This window comes from Lycorma delicatula, chromosome 2 (genome assembly GCF_047948215.1).
Source record: "Lycorma delicatula isolate Av1 chromosome 2, ASM4794821v1, whole genome shotgun sequence".
NCBI lineage: Eukaryota > Metazoa > Arthropoda > Insecta > Hemiptera > Fulgoridae > Lycorma > Lycorma delicatula.
Window position 1 is genome coordinate 190085477 of NC_134456.1, and position 19793 is coordinate 190105269.

Sequence of the window (19793 nt, forward strand, 5' to 3'; positions counted from 1 at the left end):
AAGATGGAAAAATCAAAACACTGTTTATACCTCTCAGTGCGACTTCTTTCATCCAACTAATGGGTTGGAGAGTGATCCTCAGCTGCAAACATCTTTACAGATGAAAAAACTAGACAAATACATTGTATTTTTAATGATGGGGAAGAACTGAACAATAGGATTAAACAGACTTAAAAGATAAAAGAGTACAGTAATAAAAGTGCTCTATATTATTGGGCAAACAGTTGGAATGAGATAGAATTATCTACGTTATGCAACACATGGAATAAGATTTTATATAATAGAGCCAGAAATTGAACTGCAAGGTTTAGAAAATGAAGATTATAAAAATGCTTTTGAAGCTAGTGTCATTGAAGATGTAAGAGAATGGTTGGGAGTTGATGGTGATGGTTACCATAACTTTACTGAAGATGAGATTGTCAATTACATACAAAATGAGAGAGAAGAAATTAAAGACAGCAGTGGTGATGAAGAAGATGGTAACATAGATAATGTTCTGACGACTGCCCTTTCCAAGTGTGAGAAAATTTTGGTGCAATCATTAACTTTATTAATACTGACACCAAATTTAAAAAATATCTGATTATCAAGAAATGCGTCAAGAATTTATTAAAAAATAATGCAATACTAGAGCAAAACAGAGTAAACTATCAAACCTTTTTAAGCCTGTGACCGTAAATCGGGAAGAATCAGGACCATAAACTTCAAGACAGCCATTTTACTAGTTACACAATACACTAATATAGTAAGAGTCCTCATTAAAATTTTTTTATACTCTAAGTTTTAAGCAAAAAACATTGACTTTTTTTTGTACTGTATACTTTTTTCTATTGTATTTACATTTATTGTACTTTTTTATTTTTTTTTAAGTAAAAAAATCTGTTAATACAGTATTTATGTGAATTTGTATTAAAAATTTGTTTGTATTACATTTCTTTTGTGCAAATTTGAAGGTGAAAAATGGTAATAAAGCAATTTACTTAACTTCAATTATACTTGCTATAAGTACTATATACAATAAAAAAACATTTTTCTTATTATTTAAGTAGTTTTTAATGTTTTTTTAATAACAAATGTTTTGTTCAAAAGAATGTTCTATAATCTGGATTTTTCCTGAATTCAGACTGTGCTTTGCTCCATGCATTCTGAATTAGAGACTTTTCACTGTATTGCCATGGAGCTGATAGTAAACTAAACCTACTAATTGTAGTTTATCATGTTTTTACTGATAAATATTATAATAAATTACTGCTATCAGATTTACGCAAATGGGATGTGAGGGGGGTCTGTTAAATTTCTGAATATATATATGTAATTTGATATAACAGGCAAATATCTTTTTCAACATAAAATTTTGTGAGAGAAAATTATTAAAACCTGTTTACTGCTGCTAAAATAAGTTTCTTATGTAGAAATAAAAAACAAGTAATGAAACGCCATCATATTGTAAAGAATGATAAATCTGTGTGGATGGTTGGTCTTTGTAACGATAAATTAAGGCATAAATTTGTATGGAAAAAAAATTAATTTCTAGACAATTACTATATTGTGAGAAGAAACTGACCTCCAACATAGACTCCCTGGTCCAACAGATGAAGAGTCTAAGCTTACTCACCTAAGTGATCGCGGAAATCTACTGATTGCAAGATTCTTAATATTGTTATGCTGAACACTAATAGTCCAATTAAGTTAGTCTGTGAGAAGGATTAGAATCTGGTATTTACTGAGTCCTTGGAATTCAACCTTATCTTGGAAACTCATTCCACAAACTGGAATTGTCTTTGGCTTCAAGGATTCTCCCATGTATGACAAATTATTCAGATGGCAGAGGACATGGGGGATTTTGCGTTGTTAAAAGTTTCTTGAGGTATCACTATCTTGATTTTGCACGGATCAGATTCAAGCAATCTCTGTTGAGATTCTGGGCTGACAGACCTATCATATTATCTGCAGTGTACTGTTCTCCTCATCATAGCTAGTGGTGTGTTATTTTTGGAATTCTTTGGAACCCTAGGTTCCTGGTTTATCGCAGGAGGGGTCTGGAAAGCGAAACTTCCTTTATAGGGCTCTTTCCTTGCAATAACTAGAGGATGAATGTTAAGGAGTTGTGTTCTAAATCTTCATCTTAAAGGGTTGTCTAAATCTTCTTCTTCGTCTCAGGGTTACAGCCTACATACTGGCTTACAGACCCAAATAAATATCGAACTTGCTAGACTTCTACGTTATTTTAGGTATGTCATCTCTATACAGTTTGTCAGTTCGGTTAAACATAGTTACAACACAAATGCAGACCACTCATCTATTCTACTTATCTTAAGTATGATGGTGATAAGAGAAAGGAAGTTGCGTATTCTTTATAAAACAGGATGGACTTAAACTCATATTGAGACTGAATTGAAGAGGAGCTGTTTGTACCAGTTCCATTGAAATGTTCTGATGACATCAATTATGTAACATACTATTTGACCTCATTCGTGTAAGAGGAAACATGGTAATCAACATACGAGAAGAAAGGAGGCATGTACTATTTGAGAGAGGTGATGGATGTAATTAATAAAAAGAGACAACTCAGAAGGAAGTGGGAATGTTACAGGAGATCTGAGAACCGAACATCCTTCAACAGGTTTGCACATAGATTGAAAAGACTGCAGAAGACCATTAGGAATGAGATGTTCAAAGACTACATTGAGAATGTTTTCCTCCAGAATAGAGGAGATTAATGCACTTCATTGAAAGCCACAAGGGGTTCATTGCTCCCTTTGTTGAAAGAGTCTGAAGGGTGACAGGTTGGAGTAATTTGAAAAAAGCCAACCTATTTGCTATACATCTTATACTTTTCTTCTATTTCCTTCTACATGACAAATGGAGTCCTAATGATTGGGAAAATTGACTTTTTGGACAGCTCAATGCTTTTAGCCTTCCGATTATGCCCATTTCAACGAGGAAGTTACTACAAATAATCAAACAAGGGGAACGGTCAAAGAAAGCTCCAGGTTATGATGTGAGATAAAATGCTAGTTATGCTCCCGTTCAAGGCTATCAAGTACATTACACATCTTTGCAATGGCATCCTTCAAACATTGTACTTCCGATTGGTGGAAGGTATCTCAAGATACCTTCAGGAGTAAACCTGCACATGACATGTCTTTCTACAGACCGGTAAGTCTTTTACTAATTCTGTTGAAGTTGTTAGATAAACCGTTACTTTAAAAATTTAGGCCAACATTGGAGCAGGAAAAAGTTATTACATCAATTTGGATTCACAAGTAAACATTCTGTCAATGAATAAACACACAGGGCTGTCAGTATCATCATAAAGTGTCTGGAAGAGAAGAGGTTCTGGGCAGCCTTCTTGGATGTTCAGCAGGCCTTTGACAAGGTCTAGCTACTTGCTGTGCTTCATAAGCTGAACTGCAGCCTTTCTCAACCCTTATTTGTTTTGCAGAAGGGCCATTCCACATCAAATCAATGAAAATAAATGTATTTCTCAGATTCATGTTCAGTAATTCAAATGAAATTTACAGGTTTGGCTCTACCCATGAAGTGATGCAAAAGAATATTTTTTTCAGATTTTTCAGTCACTCAGTTTTTTGTGTAGGACTATGTAAAAAAGTAAAAAAATTGCAAAAAGCAAGGTTTGGGTAATTACAAAAGAATAAATTTTCAGCTCCTATAAGAGGTAGAGAGCTTATTTTGGTGTCATTTTATAGCTCTTGGAATGGGCTTTCATGTGATTTGCCACTAGACAGGGTTTTGTGATATTAATAGTTCAAGGTCAGCAAAACATTTGACCTTGAATATCCAAGAGTATTTTTTTTAAATTTGAGAAAAAAAATTTGTTTCCTAAAGTGTTGTACATGTGGTAAACATTTCATAATGGGATTTCAATAGAATCATGTTAAAAAATAATTTTGTAATTATTAGGTACAGTAGAATATTCCAATAATCCCCCAATGTGGCAATTGCTAAGTGAGATTCAATCAATGAAAACCCTCCCCTTCCAGAGTGGTTCACTTGATGAGGCAGAAGAGTATCATGCACACCTAATGTCAGCAAAAAAATGTACATGTTTCATCATCCTCTTGGGACAAGTAAAGTAATATTCAATCTGGATCATTTCTTGGAACAGAAGGTTCATCGAAGTACTCCCCAAGAGGATTGATCATATCTAATAAAGTGATGCAAAAAAATATTTATTTTAGTCACTCTGTTAACTGAGCTTGCCTTTCTCTACAGGATTGGAGTTTCATGACTAATTAATTTCAGCTTTGGATCAGAATACAGTGACTAACATGGAACCTTCAACTTCTACAGCTTTAAGTAAAATGTACTGTTGCCATTCATTTAAAAAGTCAAGTCATAATTCCTGTAAGAAAAATCTGAGAAGTGTAAGCAAGAACTTTGTGCAAACATTTACTTTTCTTTAATAAGGTTACAAAGTTTGTGATACTTGCCGCAAACAGTTAGAAGTATCTGCTGAAGAATCTTCTGGTGAAGAATTTCAACAATTAGATCCTTTGTGTTCCCCAGAAAAAAGATGAAGCTATAAATGCTCTGAAGAAAAGTTTGATTCAATTTAAATCCTGTTTGATCCTTTAAATACTTTAAAAGTTTGATTAAGATTAAATTGAATCACCTATTCAGAAAAAAACAACTGTGTGAGTGAAAATACCCTCAGGAAAAGCTTAAGAAAGCAATAGAAGTGTTAAAAAGCAAAATATTGAACATGGATTCAGATTCTGAACAAGATGCTATTCCTCTCTCTTCTGACCATGAAATTATCAACCAATTGAAGGAAACATTTAATACTACAGGTGATAAGAGCATCAAGATGCAAATATTTCAACGCTCCCTAAAAGGTGGACCTTAAAAGGCACTCAAAATGTATTTGGAGTATCAGACTACACTGCAAGGAAAGCTAAGAGCCTGGTTAAAGAAAAAAGTGTCATGTCATGTCCTGATCCTAAATCTGATACAGCTTTAGATTTTGAAACAGCAGAAAAAGTAACTGATCTGTATGAGAGCGAAGAAATAAATCGAATGATGCCATTGAGTCATATATCCATTACAGTACAATTGAACAGCATAAAGGAGAAGAAGAGGCTTTGAAGAGTAGGACAATGACAGCAAGAACTATACCAGGTAACCAGAAACTCCATTCTTTTGTTCTACTGAACAAGAATCAGGTGCAAGTGAGGGTGTTTTCATTTTCTAACAACTCAACAGTAACAAGCACAATAAAAATTGAGAATGATCTTGAATTCACAGAAATGTTTAGGTTTTTGATCTGTAGATATGACGGACACGGTTGGTTGGGTGTGTTCTAGAGTCAATTGAGGAAAACCAAACAGTAAAGATGAAGTTCTTACATTTATATGGACCTTCATCTTCCATCCACTACCCAACTACCCAGACTTTGAGGATATTCTTAATGTACATAGCAGTGATGTTATTTGAAAAGTAGACTCCAGTGTAAATCCAACAGGAAGAATTTATAACTGCTCAAAGCAATAAGTGGACAGTTGTAAAAATAAGTATTTACTTTGTAATTCTTCTGTAAATATCTTTGGAAGCTATATGAATTTCAATTAGGTGGTGAGTATGTACAAGTCCATTATTTTATTCACCATGATCACATTGCAAACCCATTATTAAATATTTACCATGTGTGCAACATTAGGAAGCAAAAAACATAATTTTTCAAATTTAAAAATAATGCACTTGGATATACGAGGTGCGACAATAAAGTAAGGAGACTGATTTTTCTTTGCAAGATGTGGTAACCCTGCAGCTTGCGTAGGCATACCATCTTTGACCTTGGTCTATAAGCTACTTCTAGTCCAAGCGGCACATTGATGCAACTGCTCAGTCGTGAGTTGTGCTGTAATAAGTGAACACGTGTTTGTGTCTCTCGTCACAGAAATGAAACCGCAAAATATTGCGCAACGGTATGCCATTTCTTTTTGCTTTAAATTGGGTGAAAACGCGACGACAACTTATGGTAAGCTTCAGAAGGCTTTTGGAGAGGAGATTATGTCAAGAGCTCAAGTTTTTCGGTGGCATAAAATTTTTAGTGAAGGCAGAACGAATGTTGAAGATGAAGATCACAATGGGCGACCATCAACCTCACAGACAGATGTCAACTTGACCAGGGTGTGTGAAATTGTATGATCTGATCGAAGATTATTCGTGAAAATGATTGCAGAAGAACTCAACATCAATCTAGAAACGGTTCGTCTAATATTAACTGAAGATCTTGGTATGAGAAAGATTTGTGCAAAAATGGTCCCAAAAAATCTCACACAACAACACCGAGAAACATGGAAAAATGTGGCAGCCGATCTGTTAGAGCAAACGGAAATCAATCCAGATTTGTTGAGCCGTGTTATCACTGGTGATGAAGGTTGGTTTTTTCAATACCATCCAGAGACAAAACGCCAAAGTTTGCAATGGTGCTCATAGGAATCACCCAGACCAAAAAAAGCTCGCATGCCAAAGTCAAAAGTGAAATGCATGCTCGTGTGTGCTTCTTTGATTCCAAGGGAATTGTTCATAAAGAGTGGGTGCCTCCTGGACAAACAGTTAACCAAAATTTCTACAAACAAATTTTAGAAAGACTTCGTAAATGAGTTCTTTGTGTCCGTGCCAACATTGCTGATAATTGGATTCTGCATCACGATAATGCACTATCCCATACTGCTCTGTCAGTACAGCAATTTTTAACCTCAAAACAAATTTCAGTACTACCACAGCCACCTTATTCACCAGATATCACTCCGTGCGACTTATTTCTATTTCCAAGAGTCAAAATGGCGGTCAAGGGACACCATTTTCAAACAACACACGATGTCCAAAAAGCTGTACGAGGGACACAAACACGTGTTCACTTATTACAGCACGACTGAGCAGTTGCATCAATGTGCTGCTTGGACTAGAAGTAGCTTATAGACCAAGATCAAGGATGGTGTGCCTACGCAAGCTGCAGGGTTGCCACATCTTGCAAAGCAAAATCAGTCTCATTACTTTATTGTCACACCTCGTATTCAAGGTCAAATAAATTTTTTGGTTACCTTGAACTATTAATTTCACAAACTCTTGTCAAGTAATATGACATGAAAGCCCATTCCAGGAGGTTTAAAACATCAAATTGATCTTTCTAGCACGTATAGGAGCTGAGAGAATTTTTTTTTGTAATTACCTGAACCTTGCTTTTTGCAATTTTTTTCACTTTTTTACAGGTCCTACACAAAAAACTGAGTGACCAAAAAATCTGAAAAAAATTTTTTGCATCACTTTATAGATATGATTAATCCTGTGAATTTTGTTGAAATTAGTGATGGTCAAGTTGTGAAGCTTCTTGATTTGAGATGGAATGACCCAGAACTACTTCGATGGTTATTTTCCCAGATCAGATGCAAGTATGAATTATCTGGATTCTTTGACATTAGATCTAGGGTTTCATGGCTTTGTCTCAGGACAAGTCCTATACTCAATTTTTACTGTGTGTTTTCCGGCTTTGGATCATGTCATTGTCACTTCATGTGCTGATAATATAACAATCCTGGCTGTTGGACAAAAACCCACGATTAACCTTAGCTAAGCTCAAATCAGTATTAGACATGATTGGCATAAGGTTAACAAAACTGAAAGAGAATAAATGAGTCAAATCGCATTACATTTGTGAAGAAAAGAGGTGACTGTTCTTGGTCCACCTTGAAGGCATATTCATCCCACACTTTGACCATGTACATTGTCTTTGACTCCATTTTGATCATTGTTTAACGTAGAAGTACCATGTGAGAGAAAAAATGGAAACATTAAACTCTAGTATAAGAAGCTTTATTGATTTTTAGGCAGGAATTCATACTTGTCGCTATCCAAAAAACTTAATATACAAGGTGATTCTAAAACCGATTGGGCTTAGAACTATGGGGTACGACGAGGAAGAATAACATTGAGATTTTACAATGGACAGAATAAGTTTGCAAGGTGCACAACAGATACAACATGGTTCACACGGAATGAAGGAATTCATGACTACCCAGAATTACCTTTGTTCACGAAGTCAAATGATTTTGTTCAAATTATAGACATTAGTTAGATAATCATATGAACTTTGTAGTAGTTAATCTCCTAGACAACAACAAGGATGTCCAGAGACTGAAATGTTTACATGTGCTGGACTTGGGGAATCGCTTAGTCATTCAAGCAGAACCGCTTGAGTGACTAAAGTGGGTTCAGTATCAGATATATGATGAAGATCTTTCTATGCCTTGATGAGCAGCCTAGCCTCTTTCCATTTAAATGTTTTTGTTGTCACCATTTTTTGTCTTCGCTTAGTTTTTGTAATAATTTTTTTTTTTCATTAGACCTTTGTGAACTCTTTTGCCTATGTGGTCGTATTTAGTGCAGGTGTGTTGTGTATATATATATATGAACTTTTTGTATATATGTATGTACTTTATTTGTATAAGTGTAATTTGTAAAGTAAATTAGTGGGCCATATGTTTAGATATTCAGTTTAATTAACTTTTTAACATATGGATGTACTACAGATAAAAAAAAATAGAAGACAAGTATTGGGATTATTAAAAAAATACAATTGATATTTGATTTTATTTTAACTTTGTTGCCCTAAAATTTTCACATCATTGTTGCGCTTTGTTAAAATTCATGCTAAATATTTTTATAGTTTGTAACATTTTCACAGAACTAAGGACATGAAGAAATGGGTTGATAAATAGAGTGTTAAAAATTAATATTTTTCTTTAAAAAAAGGATTTGTATAAATACAAAAATCTTACAATAATGCAGAAAAAATAAAATTTTAATAGGGTATAAAACTCACTTTTCCTATTAAGTGGTTTATGAGATGTAACTGAAGAATTGTTTTTTCTTTTGTGATATACTTCATATGTTTTAGTAGGTTGTAAATATTTATTATTAATGTTTTTTCTGCAAATATAAAAATGAAAGTGTACATTTGTCTTTCAAGGTGTACTCTTGTAATGCACTCTTATTGCATTTCTTACTCTTGTAATTACTCTCGGTGTTCTCTTGTGATGCAGTGTAAATGTTTTTAATAAAAGTCACAGATTGATTTGATCTCAGCTCTTGATTCAAATTTAGGTGGTTTAGGATTTTAAAAATTTGCCTGGAATAGAATTTCTCTTAGTCCCCTTGTGGAATCCAATTGTTTGGCTGTCATTAATATCATTTCAATAAAAAATTTTGAGTATGAGATTTAACCTCTATAAAATCTTCAAATTTTTTCTGAATATTTTCTTGACGTTTCCTTTTAATATGGAAAATTTATTGAATGAAGTGATAGGTAGAAAATATCAGACCATTGCTAGAAATCAAACTTAAGACCAGCTGGCTTTTATGCTAACCATTATATAAACTGGCCAGCCAGATGTGAGATGAGGCTGTTTATTTTTTAATAAACGTGGATAATTGTGTAGTCTAATTAATCGATTTCATAATGACAATAAATTAGTCATTGGTTGAATCACTGTTGTATTAAAAAATTCTTAATTTGTTTAGTTTAAATTTGGCTAAGTAGCATCGTATTGTCTTTTGAAAGTCAATATATAATCTACGTAAAGCCACATATATTATGGCTATTGTCCTACAAACAAAGACAGTATGATGTTACAAATTTGGTTTCATTATGTAAAAAAAAAAATGTAGCAGTGTATTTACCTTAAGTCTAAAACATTTTTTAACATTTTCATGAAAGAAAATTAAAGTAATTTATTACATAACCGTTATAGCATTTAACAGAGCATAATTATAATTCATTTTATATGTATGAAATTTTCTAGGTTATGGAAGAAAAATACAAGGGTGATAAAAATCGGCGTATTGGAGAAACCAATATGAATGAACGCTCATCACGATCACATACCATTTTCAGAATAGTAAGTCTAACATTCAGATATATTATAATTAAGTTTTTAAATTTGTTCATTGTTTTGTGTGTACGTGAGTTAATTTTTTGTAATACTATTTTTATATGTATAAAATTACAAGTAGCCATTTTATAACAAAATTGTTTTTCTTCATCTATTTAGAGAATTTTTTGAATCAGAATTTTGCTTTATAAATATATTGCTATTACTTGTGTTTTAAAATTAGATAAGAAATAAAAAGTTTAAAAAAATTACATTGATAATATATTAGTTTACCAAAATAAAAGTTTTTATTAACATTGAGTCAGTTTATTTTTTTAATTTATCCAATAAAGGAATGAATTTAATTATCTGTTGTTAATTCCCATACAAATATTTAATTTAGTATCAGCTATTAGAATGTGAAGCTATTATATAGCAATATGTTAAGCAATATAAATAAAAGTGTTGATTATTCGGATTAAATATTTATGTTTGTTTTAGTAGAGTATGCAAAACTGAGGATTGCAGTAGCGTAACATTTTGTTTTGAATTGTAGCTATGTTTATGTTTCAAGGTTATTACAAAATTTCATGACCATCTGCTGTCATGTGCTCTACTTTTCTATATTACAATAACAAAAGATAAATTTATTAATAATAAATTGTGTGTTTTATATTCATTAAATATGTGTTAATTAATACAATATTTTTGTCCATAAACTTGTATTTCTTAACTACAGTATGAACATTTTTTTAAATCTTGTAAAGATGTTACGAGACTATACTTTTGGTCAGGATTTTTGCTGGAACCAGAGGAGTTATGTGAGATTATCTTAATATTTAGTTTTATAACCATTGTTATTTACTTTTGTGATAGAATTGGCATTAATTATTGTATCTTAGGATTGTGTTGAACTGAGCTATTATATCTTTGCTTTTTGGTGTTCTAATCATGTTTGTACATAATTAGTCTTATTATTTGTCCTGTTCTCAAACTGATTTTTGTGATTATCCCTTAATTTCACATGACCATTATTTAAGCTGAATGTGTTTTTATTTTCTAATAAAAATTTGTGATCATGAAACAGATTAATCTATATAAAAGGTTGTTTTTTAAAAAAAATTCTACTGAAGTTTTGAGTGTAAATTATATTCAAGAATGAAGATGATGTAAGGATTGAAAAAATCCTTTGAAAATTTGAGTTATGTAATTGGTAGTTCAGGTTACTGTATATTAATATTTTTTTTATATAAACCTGGATTCAGATATAAGATCTTCAATGTTTATAAATATGAAACATTTCCTAATGCTGTGTACTAGTGTAGCTAGAGTATTTATGACAAATCCAAAAAGATGACATTTTTATATTTTTAATAAGAATGTGTAACTGTTGTACTCTACATTGTATGTTTATTGGTGGGGGAGGTATGCTTATTACCAGCACTAAAAAAACAGTGTAGAAGTAAAGCAATTTTATATATACTTAATGTGTTTATTAAATAAAGCATCTTTACTACCCAATAATTAAAAATAGTTCACTCAGTTGGTTATTAATGTTTTATGAATTAATACTAAATATTCTTTTTTAAGATTATGACATAAACTACTTTATGATCTTATGTGTGATAATTATTTCACACAATTTATTTTTAGTGCAACAAGGAATATATCGTTTTAATGGTAGACAATTAATTAAAAATATTAATTTAATCCTTCACGAGCGGCGATGTTTTATGGTGGAAGACATTTTCAAAAAAAAAAGTTCATGCAAAAACTATTTAAAGTAACTTGAAACATGCATTCATGTATAAAAACAACATATAACTTGTGTTTTTGCTGAATTCTGCCACTAATCCGGTTTAGGAATACTATTGTAATTATCTTGTGGGACAAAGCTTACGTGAAAACGGCACAAGTCCTACTGAGCGCACTAGAATTTGCAAACTGTGGGTGATGATTTTGGTTATGTTTTACATTGAATTCTTTTCATGTAAAAGATACTGAATAATAATAGTAACGTTGATGGTAATAACAGCAGCAATTTTGAAAAAGCATTGAACACTGCAGGGAATAATATAATATGGTTTTATTATAATAATATAAATATTTTTATTCAATTCCTTCTGAATTTTTGTCTCAAAAATTTTTTTTGAATTCAAAGCAAGCCGAAAATGAAGTTTTGGAAGGAACAGTTTGTAAACAAATTACTTAAAAAAGAGCAAAAAAAACACGAAAAAAATAATGCATGCATCTTGTTACATGCATACAGTTATTGAACTCATCTGATAACTGAAGTAAAATGGTTCCTATTCATATTGTATCAGGAATTTTCACCTCAAAATGATTGAAAGAACATCTGCCATCTCTTGAAATTTATATGTAACTACATGAAGACAAATAACTGGTTACATTCAGAGACTCATATTTGGATCTCCTCCCTCCAGCAAGTACAGGTAGCCCATATATGGGGTTTCGTTCATGAAGGGTTAACTATACAATTTAGTAGATAGATTATATAAACAGAATAATTCTAAAAAATACGACACCAGAAACCAACATTCTGATCCAAGAAAGAAATATATTACAAAAAATAAAAAAGATAGTACAATTGAACCTCTATGTAATGAAATCGAGAATCCAGAGAAAAAATTGGTTAAATATGTTTTTGTTATATCAACGTTTGTTATGTTAAATGTCTTTTAAGAATTCTATTTGCTATGTCTATGTACTGTAGATAAATGTCTTGCTTAGGTAAATGATTAAAAGTTTGCACAGTAATTTTAGTGCTCTGCATTAGTTAATGGATTTCAGGAAATTCCGCTACTTTAATGTATAGGCAGACAACTGCAGAACACATGTTAAATCTTTTGTAGAATTTTATTGTTAATGGATTATAAATCTTGGGAATTTTCATTTTATTAGTTCAATAAAAATAACCTGTGTTTGTGTACAGGTACAATTTAGAGGTATGGAAATCAATAGATTAACTACTTTAAATTCACAGAGGTGTCCAAAAGACTAAATTTAATATCATTATTTTAAAAAAAAAACATTTTGTAAAAGTTGCTGTATGTTACTACTGTATTATGATTTTTTTTTTTTTTTGCCTAAAATCCTTGACGCCTAGCGTCTTCCTCTTTCGTTCGAAGAACCACTGCAGCGAAGTTTGCGAACCAATCCCAGTTATTATTGTTACTAGTTAACCAACTCACTAAATTTTCCATATTTAAGTTGTTTATTATTACTTCTTGTCTTAAGTTCTCCCATCTCCGACACGTGAAAACCGTGTGTTCTACGGTATCTACCTCTTGGCAATAGATACATTGAGGGCTTGTACGCTTACCAAATCTGTTTAAATACTGGCCGAAGGACCCGTGACCGGTCATCTGCGTCATGTAAAAATTCATGTTTCCTTTTTCCTTGTTTAGCCAGTTATCTAAATTAGGTATCAATTGTCTAGTCCATGTCCCAGTCTGCAATCCAGCCCATTCACTCAATGATGTTTTTCACCTCAATATTTAGCATTCCTGCTGTTCTCAATCTTCGCTTTTTTTATTAATAATTCTATGGGTGGCACCTCCGCCAGAACACACAACGCACCATATGAAATTGTTTGATATCCTGCTACTGTTCTTATTAGTGCTAGACGGTGTATGCTCCTCAGTTTTCGCATGTTCCTCTGTACATTTATTGCCTCTCCCCAAATTGGGGCAGCGTACAGCATCGATGACATTACCGCAGAGGTTATCAACCTCCTAACCGACGTTTTGGGTGCGTTATTGTTATTGAAAAATCCCCTCAGTGCTCTGGTGGTGGGAGCAATCCTTTTGCATATCATTTCTACATGTGCACTAAACCTGAGGCTCTTGTCCAACACAATCCCCAAGTATTTCGTGTTATTAACTTCTTGTATGCTCTCCCCTCTTATTTCCACATTTACATTCCTAATTCTTCTCCGGCTCGAGAACAGAATGCATTGGGATTTTGCCGAAGATATCTGCAGCTGATTATCCCTTAGCCATTCATCAATCTGTATCAAGGCTTTATTCTCTAAATTGTTTATATCCCTGTCTTCTACCAGGATTGCTACGTTGTCTGCATACCCGACGATAGTCACACCCTCCAGATAGTGTAACCTGAATACTTGGTTGTAAAAAATGTTCCAAAGCAGGGGACCGAGCACGGACCCCTGCAGAACACCCCTGAACACCCGATAGGAAACCAAGCCTTCTACTGTATTAACTTCCATATACCTCTCGTGTAGGTATTGTCTAATTTGATTAATTATATAGCTGGAAATGTCCATTCTCATCAATGCTTCAACTATAGCAGACCATGGCACTGTCCCAAAAGCATTTTGGATGTCTTAACTGGTATCATTAGGGGTAATCGTCTTGTTCGCCACGTGCCTCTTCAGACTGATTTTGCCCAGTTAGTTACTCTGCTTAGTGCATCAATTGTAGAGAAACCTTTTCTGAATCCATATTGGTCTGGATGTAAGCAGTTTTTTATGTCAAGTTCTTCCTGGAGTCTGGTGGCTATCATATGTTCGACTGCTTTGCCCATATTATTAATTAAACTGATGGGCCGGAAACTTTCTTGTCCGTTATTCACCCCTGGCTTAGGTTAAAACACTGTCTTTGCAGTCTTCCAGCATTTTGGGAACGTTCGATGTTGCAGCCCACGACTAGCTATGTCCACAACTTCCCATGGTACGACCTCTGCCAGCCCCTTAATCACCGCCGCCAGTATTCTGTCCGGTCCCGGACTCTTTTTGTTTTTAGTTTCTTTATTGCATTCATGACTTCTAATTGGGTGAATCTAGCCCTTTCGCAGATGATTGTCTGATGGTTATCCCTCTCTTGTCTCGGAAACAGGACTCTCATTTGTTGTGTAGGCTTTTCAGTATTAAGGACTTTTTCTTTTTCCTGTTTAGCCTCCGGTTACTACTGTTTAGATAATTCTTCAGAGTATGAATGAGGATGATATGTATGAGTGTAAATGAAGTGTAGTCTTGTACATTCTCAGTTCGACCATTCCTGAGATGTTTGGTTAATTGAATCCCAACCACCAAAGAACACCGGTATCCACGATCTAGTATTCAAATCCATGTAAAAATAACTGACCTTACTACGACTTGAACTCTGGAACTCTCTATTTCCAAATCAGCTGATTTGGGAAGACGCGTTAACCACTAGACCAACCCGGTGGGTTCAGTATTAAGGACTGGTACATGTCTACCTAACCGTTTCGTTATGATCTGGAATGCCTTTCCCCAGGGGTCGGCATCCAACTCTGCGCACAACTCTAACCATTTGTTGAGTTTAGACATTTTGATTATGTAGTTGAGTTTTTTCCTGGCTACCCTATATCGTTCTAACGCGAGATTGCTTTCCTCTGTCATTCCTGTGTGCGCTCGTTGTCTTTGGGCTCTTCTCTTACTATTTTGCATCAAGTTACGTTGTTCAGAATCTCGTTAGTCCACCAGTATACTGGGTGGTATCTAGTTGTATTCTGGGGGATTCTAGATATTTCATCGACAATTATTCCCTGAAATATATCAGGATCCATAAGTGTACTTGTCAATATTTTATTAGCTGATCTCCTTATTACCCGTTGTATTTGGTGATTTGTTAGTCTATGACTTATGCGTGGATGTAATGATCTAGCATGTTGATCTCTGATGGTGATAGAGACTGGTCTATGGTCGCTTCCAGCTTCATCATTGATTACTGAGCATTCAACTAAGTATGGATGAATTCTTCCATCGATTATAACCAAGTCTAAAATGGATACATGTCCTCTGGCACTATAAGTGGGCGTTCCGTCGTTTATACATACAAAACCCGTGGTCTCCAAGAATTCCTCAAGGATTCCACCTCTTGCGTTAGAGGATTCTGAGCCTGCTAACATGGTTTTGCTATTAAAACCCCTAGGATTATCACTCGCTTACGTGACTGTGTGATGACCCGTTGTACATAGAACATTCTATCTTGGAAATCCTCTATTGTGATGTTTGGGCTAATATATACCCCGACTATCATTAATTTGGCCAGCTCAACAGCTATAATGGCGTAAATAAAGATTATAATCTTTGTTACCAGTTGTTCTCCTAAACGCCACGTCTCCATTTCTATCTACACCCATTGATTCCCGGCTACTGAGAGTCCGTTTGGCTCAGTAGCCACGATGAAGTCGTAGTTTCCCCTATTGGCTATTTATTCAGTTAGATCGTGTGATAATCTACTCTTGTTATTGTTTATTAGCAATACTTTAATCATGGGCCTTATCACAAACCGCACTGCCAGTCCTGTGTGTGTGACTTCTACGGTCCAGACATTTAGAGACTTCACAGCAATCCTTTATCATATGTCCGGGTCCACCGCAATTGAAGCAAAGATTAGACCTATCTGGGCCCCTGCAATCTCTTCTGCCGTGTCCTACCGCCCAGCACCTATAGCATTTTTTTTTCTGTTCTTATATAAACTCTACAATTGATCCACCCAACTTTCAGTCTTGAAGCTATCAGTTTGATCTTGCCCCTGTGAGAAGTCACCACTGTGGCATTTTTTGTCTCGCCATATGCTTCTCTAATTGAGGTGACCCTATAGCTCTCATCAGTGCCAAGCACCCTCTCCATCGCCTCATTCAGTTCTTGTTCCGATGTATAGCCCAGTAAATCTTTTACATGTACAACAGTTCTTCGGTCTCCTCTGGTTTTAACGTCTATTTGCAGGTCCGTCGTCCTGTCTTTCAGCAGTGAGGAAAATTACCTCGCCCTCTGGGTCCCCTTAACTCTCACTTTCATTTCTTGGTTCTTGGCTCTTCTTATTGACAATACATCACCGGCTTCGTCCGCTGTGACGTTATCCTTCATAGTCTTGAATAAGTCTGCATAGGACTTGCCAGGTGCTTTTACTACTATGGTCTTACTATCGTTAACTGGCGGTGTACCCCTTCTTGCAGACGCCGATCTTGATCTGGCTCTCATTTGTTCCCTTAGGTTGGGTAGAAGCATTCTGGGAAGAGTTTTCCCTTTTTAAAATTTTTTTAATTAACGTTCCTGTCGGACCGGAAGGGATTACGAATACTGTAGATTCCAGCTTACCAACCGTTCTTCTTGATAACATAAGCCGCCATGATCCTGTCGCCTTTACTAGAGTCATACAACACTGTAAACCTTGTGCCTGTTGCGGTGATTCTGTCCTCTTCTAATATCGTGGAATCCTGGAGCACCATTGCTCCAGGACTCGCACCAGTGTATTGGCTGTTGGGCCTTACTGTAGCTAGATCAATAAAATGACAGGTGTCCTCCCCCGGTCTTCCTGGATGACAGTCTGTCCATTAAGCTGTTCATCGAACAAATCTGTATCTAAGATGTCCGACATTTCATTTTTAGACAGCCCCTCGGTCTGTGTACTCTGATTAACTGTTTCCATCGATTCCTAGTTGATCCTAAGTAACTCTTTATATATTTTAGTCAAGTCGCGTTCATGGGCTTTCATTACTATCATGCTTGTTTTTCCCAAGTTCTGTCTCATTTGATTTAACATATTGCCTAATTTGTGCGTTACCTCTTTCAATGTTTAGTGAAGTGAATAAAAACCAGTATTTACTTTTACTTGCAATTATACAAGTGTTTACTTGCAGTTCTGTGAATAAACTACGGTTAACCAAATACTTGACAAGTATTCTCTTTACTTGTAAAATAGGGAAGTGAATAACCTTTACTTATCAAGCGTTTACTTGTAACTACACGCAATTACTGATTCCGGTCAGACTTTACTTAAAACGAGTGAATAAAATCCTAAGTTCGGAAGAGCATTCAAGTATTTACTGGTAGAATTTCAAGGTAGCTATTTAGTAACCTTATCAAACTTTCATTTAATTTTTTATACTTGGTAAGGCTGCCTTTGTCAACATTCGTCAACCAAAAACTTACAAAGAAAGGCGAGTATTAAGTCCAAGAAGATATGAAGAACTAATTCGTTTTACAAAAGAATCAGTTGAATTTTTGACAAACGCTTTTTTGGAAGAAAGTAATGAAAAGCGAGGAGGTGCTCTGTCATCGCAACAGAAGATGGAAGTATTTTTGCGGTACTTATCATACCCTGGATTTCAAAACGGTGTCAGTGAAGACTTCGGGATTCACTGTTCCCAAAAACTTTCGATTACGTTCTGAATAAAATAAACGAAAAGGCATCTGAGTGGATTCACTTTCCACAAAATGCTCATGAGTTAAATGAAGCCAAGAGAAAATGGAGTTCTCACTTTAAAATGCCGAGCGTAATAGGTGCTGTGGATTGCATACACTTAGAAATAAATAAACCAGCACGCTACGGAGACTGTTACGTAAACCGTAAGAAGTATCCCAGCATCAACGTTCAGGTAACATGTGATTCCACTGAAAATATCACTAGCGTTGATGCTTCTTGGCTGGGTAGCACCCATGACAGTCGCATTTGGAAATGGAGCAGTGTTTGCCAAATCATGGCTAAATTTAATGGTACGGTATGCCTTTTGGGAGACAGTTTTAAAACGCTGTTACGAAATCATTTTATATGGCATCTAAGTCGCTTATTTTGTTTATACGATGTAAAATGTTTTATTTAGACTAGAAAGAATATGACCATTTTTTCTCAGAAATGTATAGCTTATCTTACTAGCAACATATCGATGTATTGAAACACATAATAAATTATGATATACAGCACACAAAAAAAAAAAAGAAGGAATTTGTGGTCATAAATACGTCACTTTACTTGAGGTCTATAAATATCTTTTCTGACAAATGATATTGGTAAACATGTAACACATAACGATTCATAATGAATAAGAGTTTACAGTAAAAATGGTTTTTTGTCTATATGAATAGCCTTTTGAGTGGTGGAAATTTTTATAAAACGTAGTTTTCTGAATCTACGTTCACTTATACTAACATATGTTACTAATCTGTGATTTATGACACGGGTTTTTCATCATATTTTGCCCAATTTTCAACCGATTTGCTTGAAAGTATTATTTTTAAAATCAGCAAACTGTTTCATAACAGAAAGAAAAAAAAAATTTCGCTAATAAAAAACGCGGTAGAAATGCGCAAAATAATTCTGCAATTAAATTATCGTAATTTTTGAGGCAATCAGATACCAACATATTTTCGCAGATACCAATCAACCGCGGATCATTGTGATGGGAAAAGATTAAAACAAAAGAAACGTTTGATGTATTGACAAACGTGTCTGAACATGATGATGTACAGGATATGAATCATATAAGTGTTTACTTGACAAGTAAAGAGAATACTGGATAAATAAAAGCAAAATGGGAAAACTACTGGCAAATACTTGGACAACTACAAATGTTATAAGTGTTTACTTATAAGTATTAGTAAAAGGTTATTCACTTAGTCTCAAGGGTTTACTTTACTTGACCAGTATTTAGTTTAAAGTAAAAAGTATAGTTTATTCACTTCACTAGTTAAAGGAGCCTCCTCCTACTCAGATGAGCCAGCTCTAGCTCTTTTGGCCCCTCTGCCTTCAACCACTTTCCAATTGTTTTTATCCTGAGTGGTACTCGTCCTGCCAGTGCCAGTATCCATTACTTCAGACTCCGTTGTTACATGTTCTTTCCTTCCGCCAGTCCCTCTTGAAGGCCCGGCCACTTGTGAGGTCGTATCTTCATTAGGAAGTGAGCTCCTACGTCGTTTTTCGTAACCCTGACGTTATTCCGAGATCATCGAGTACCCACTCAACTTTTTAGGGGGGGGGGGTAGGTAAAATGTATGATCTCAAAACTGAAGGAAAAAAATTTGGTGGTGGGGGGGATTTTGGGTTAGGGGGTCAGGATAAAGAAAAACTTCTGAAGCGGATAGATATTGAAAAATTTTTGGGATAGGAG

General features: G+C 34.6%; 1 protein-coding gene across 1 annotated transcript in view; it reads left to right on the forward strand.

Annotated features, from left to right (window-relative positions):
* The window catches only part of LOC142319526 (uncharacterized), a 108022-nt gene that overhangs the window by 12690 nt on the left and 75539 nt on the right, over positions 1-19793 (forward strand). Inside the window, exon 5 of the mRNA XM_075356904.1 lies at positions 9828-9923. Within this exon, the coding sequence (XP_075213019.1) occupies positions 9828-9923 (96 nt within the window). The remainder of the gene's footprint in view (positions 1-9827; positions 9924-19793) is intronic.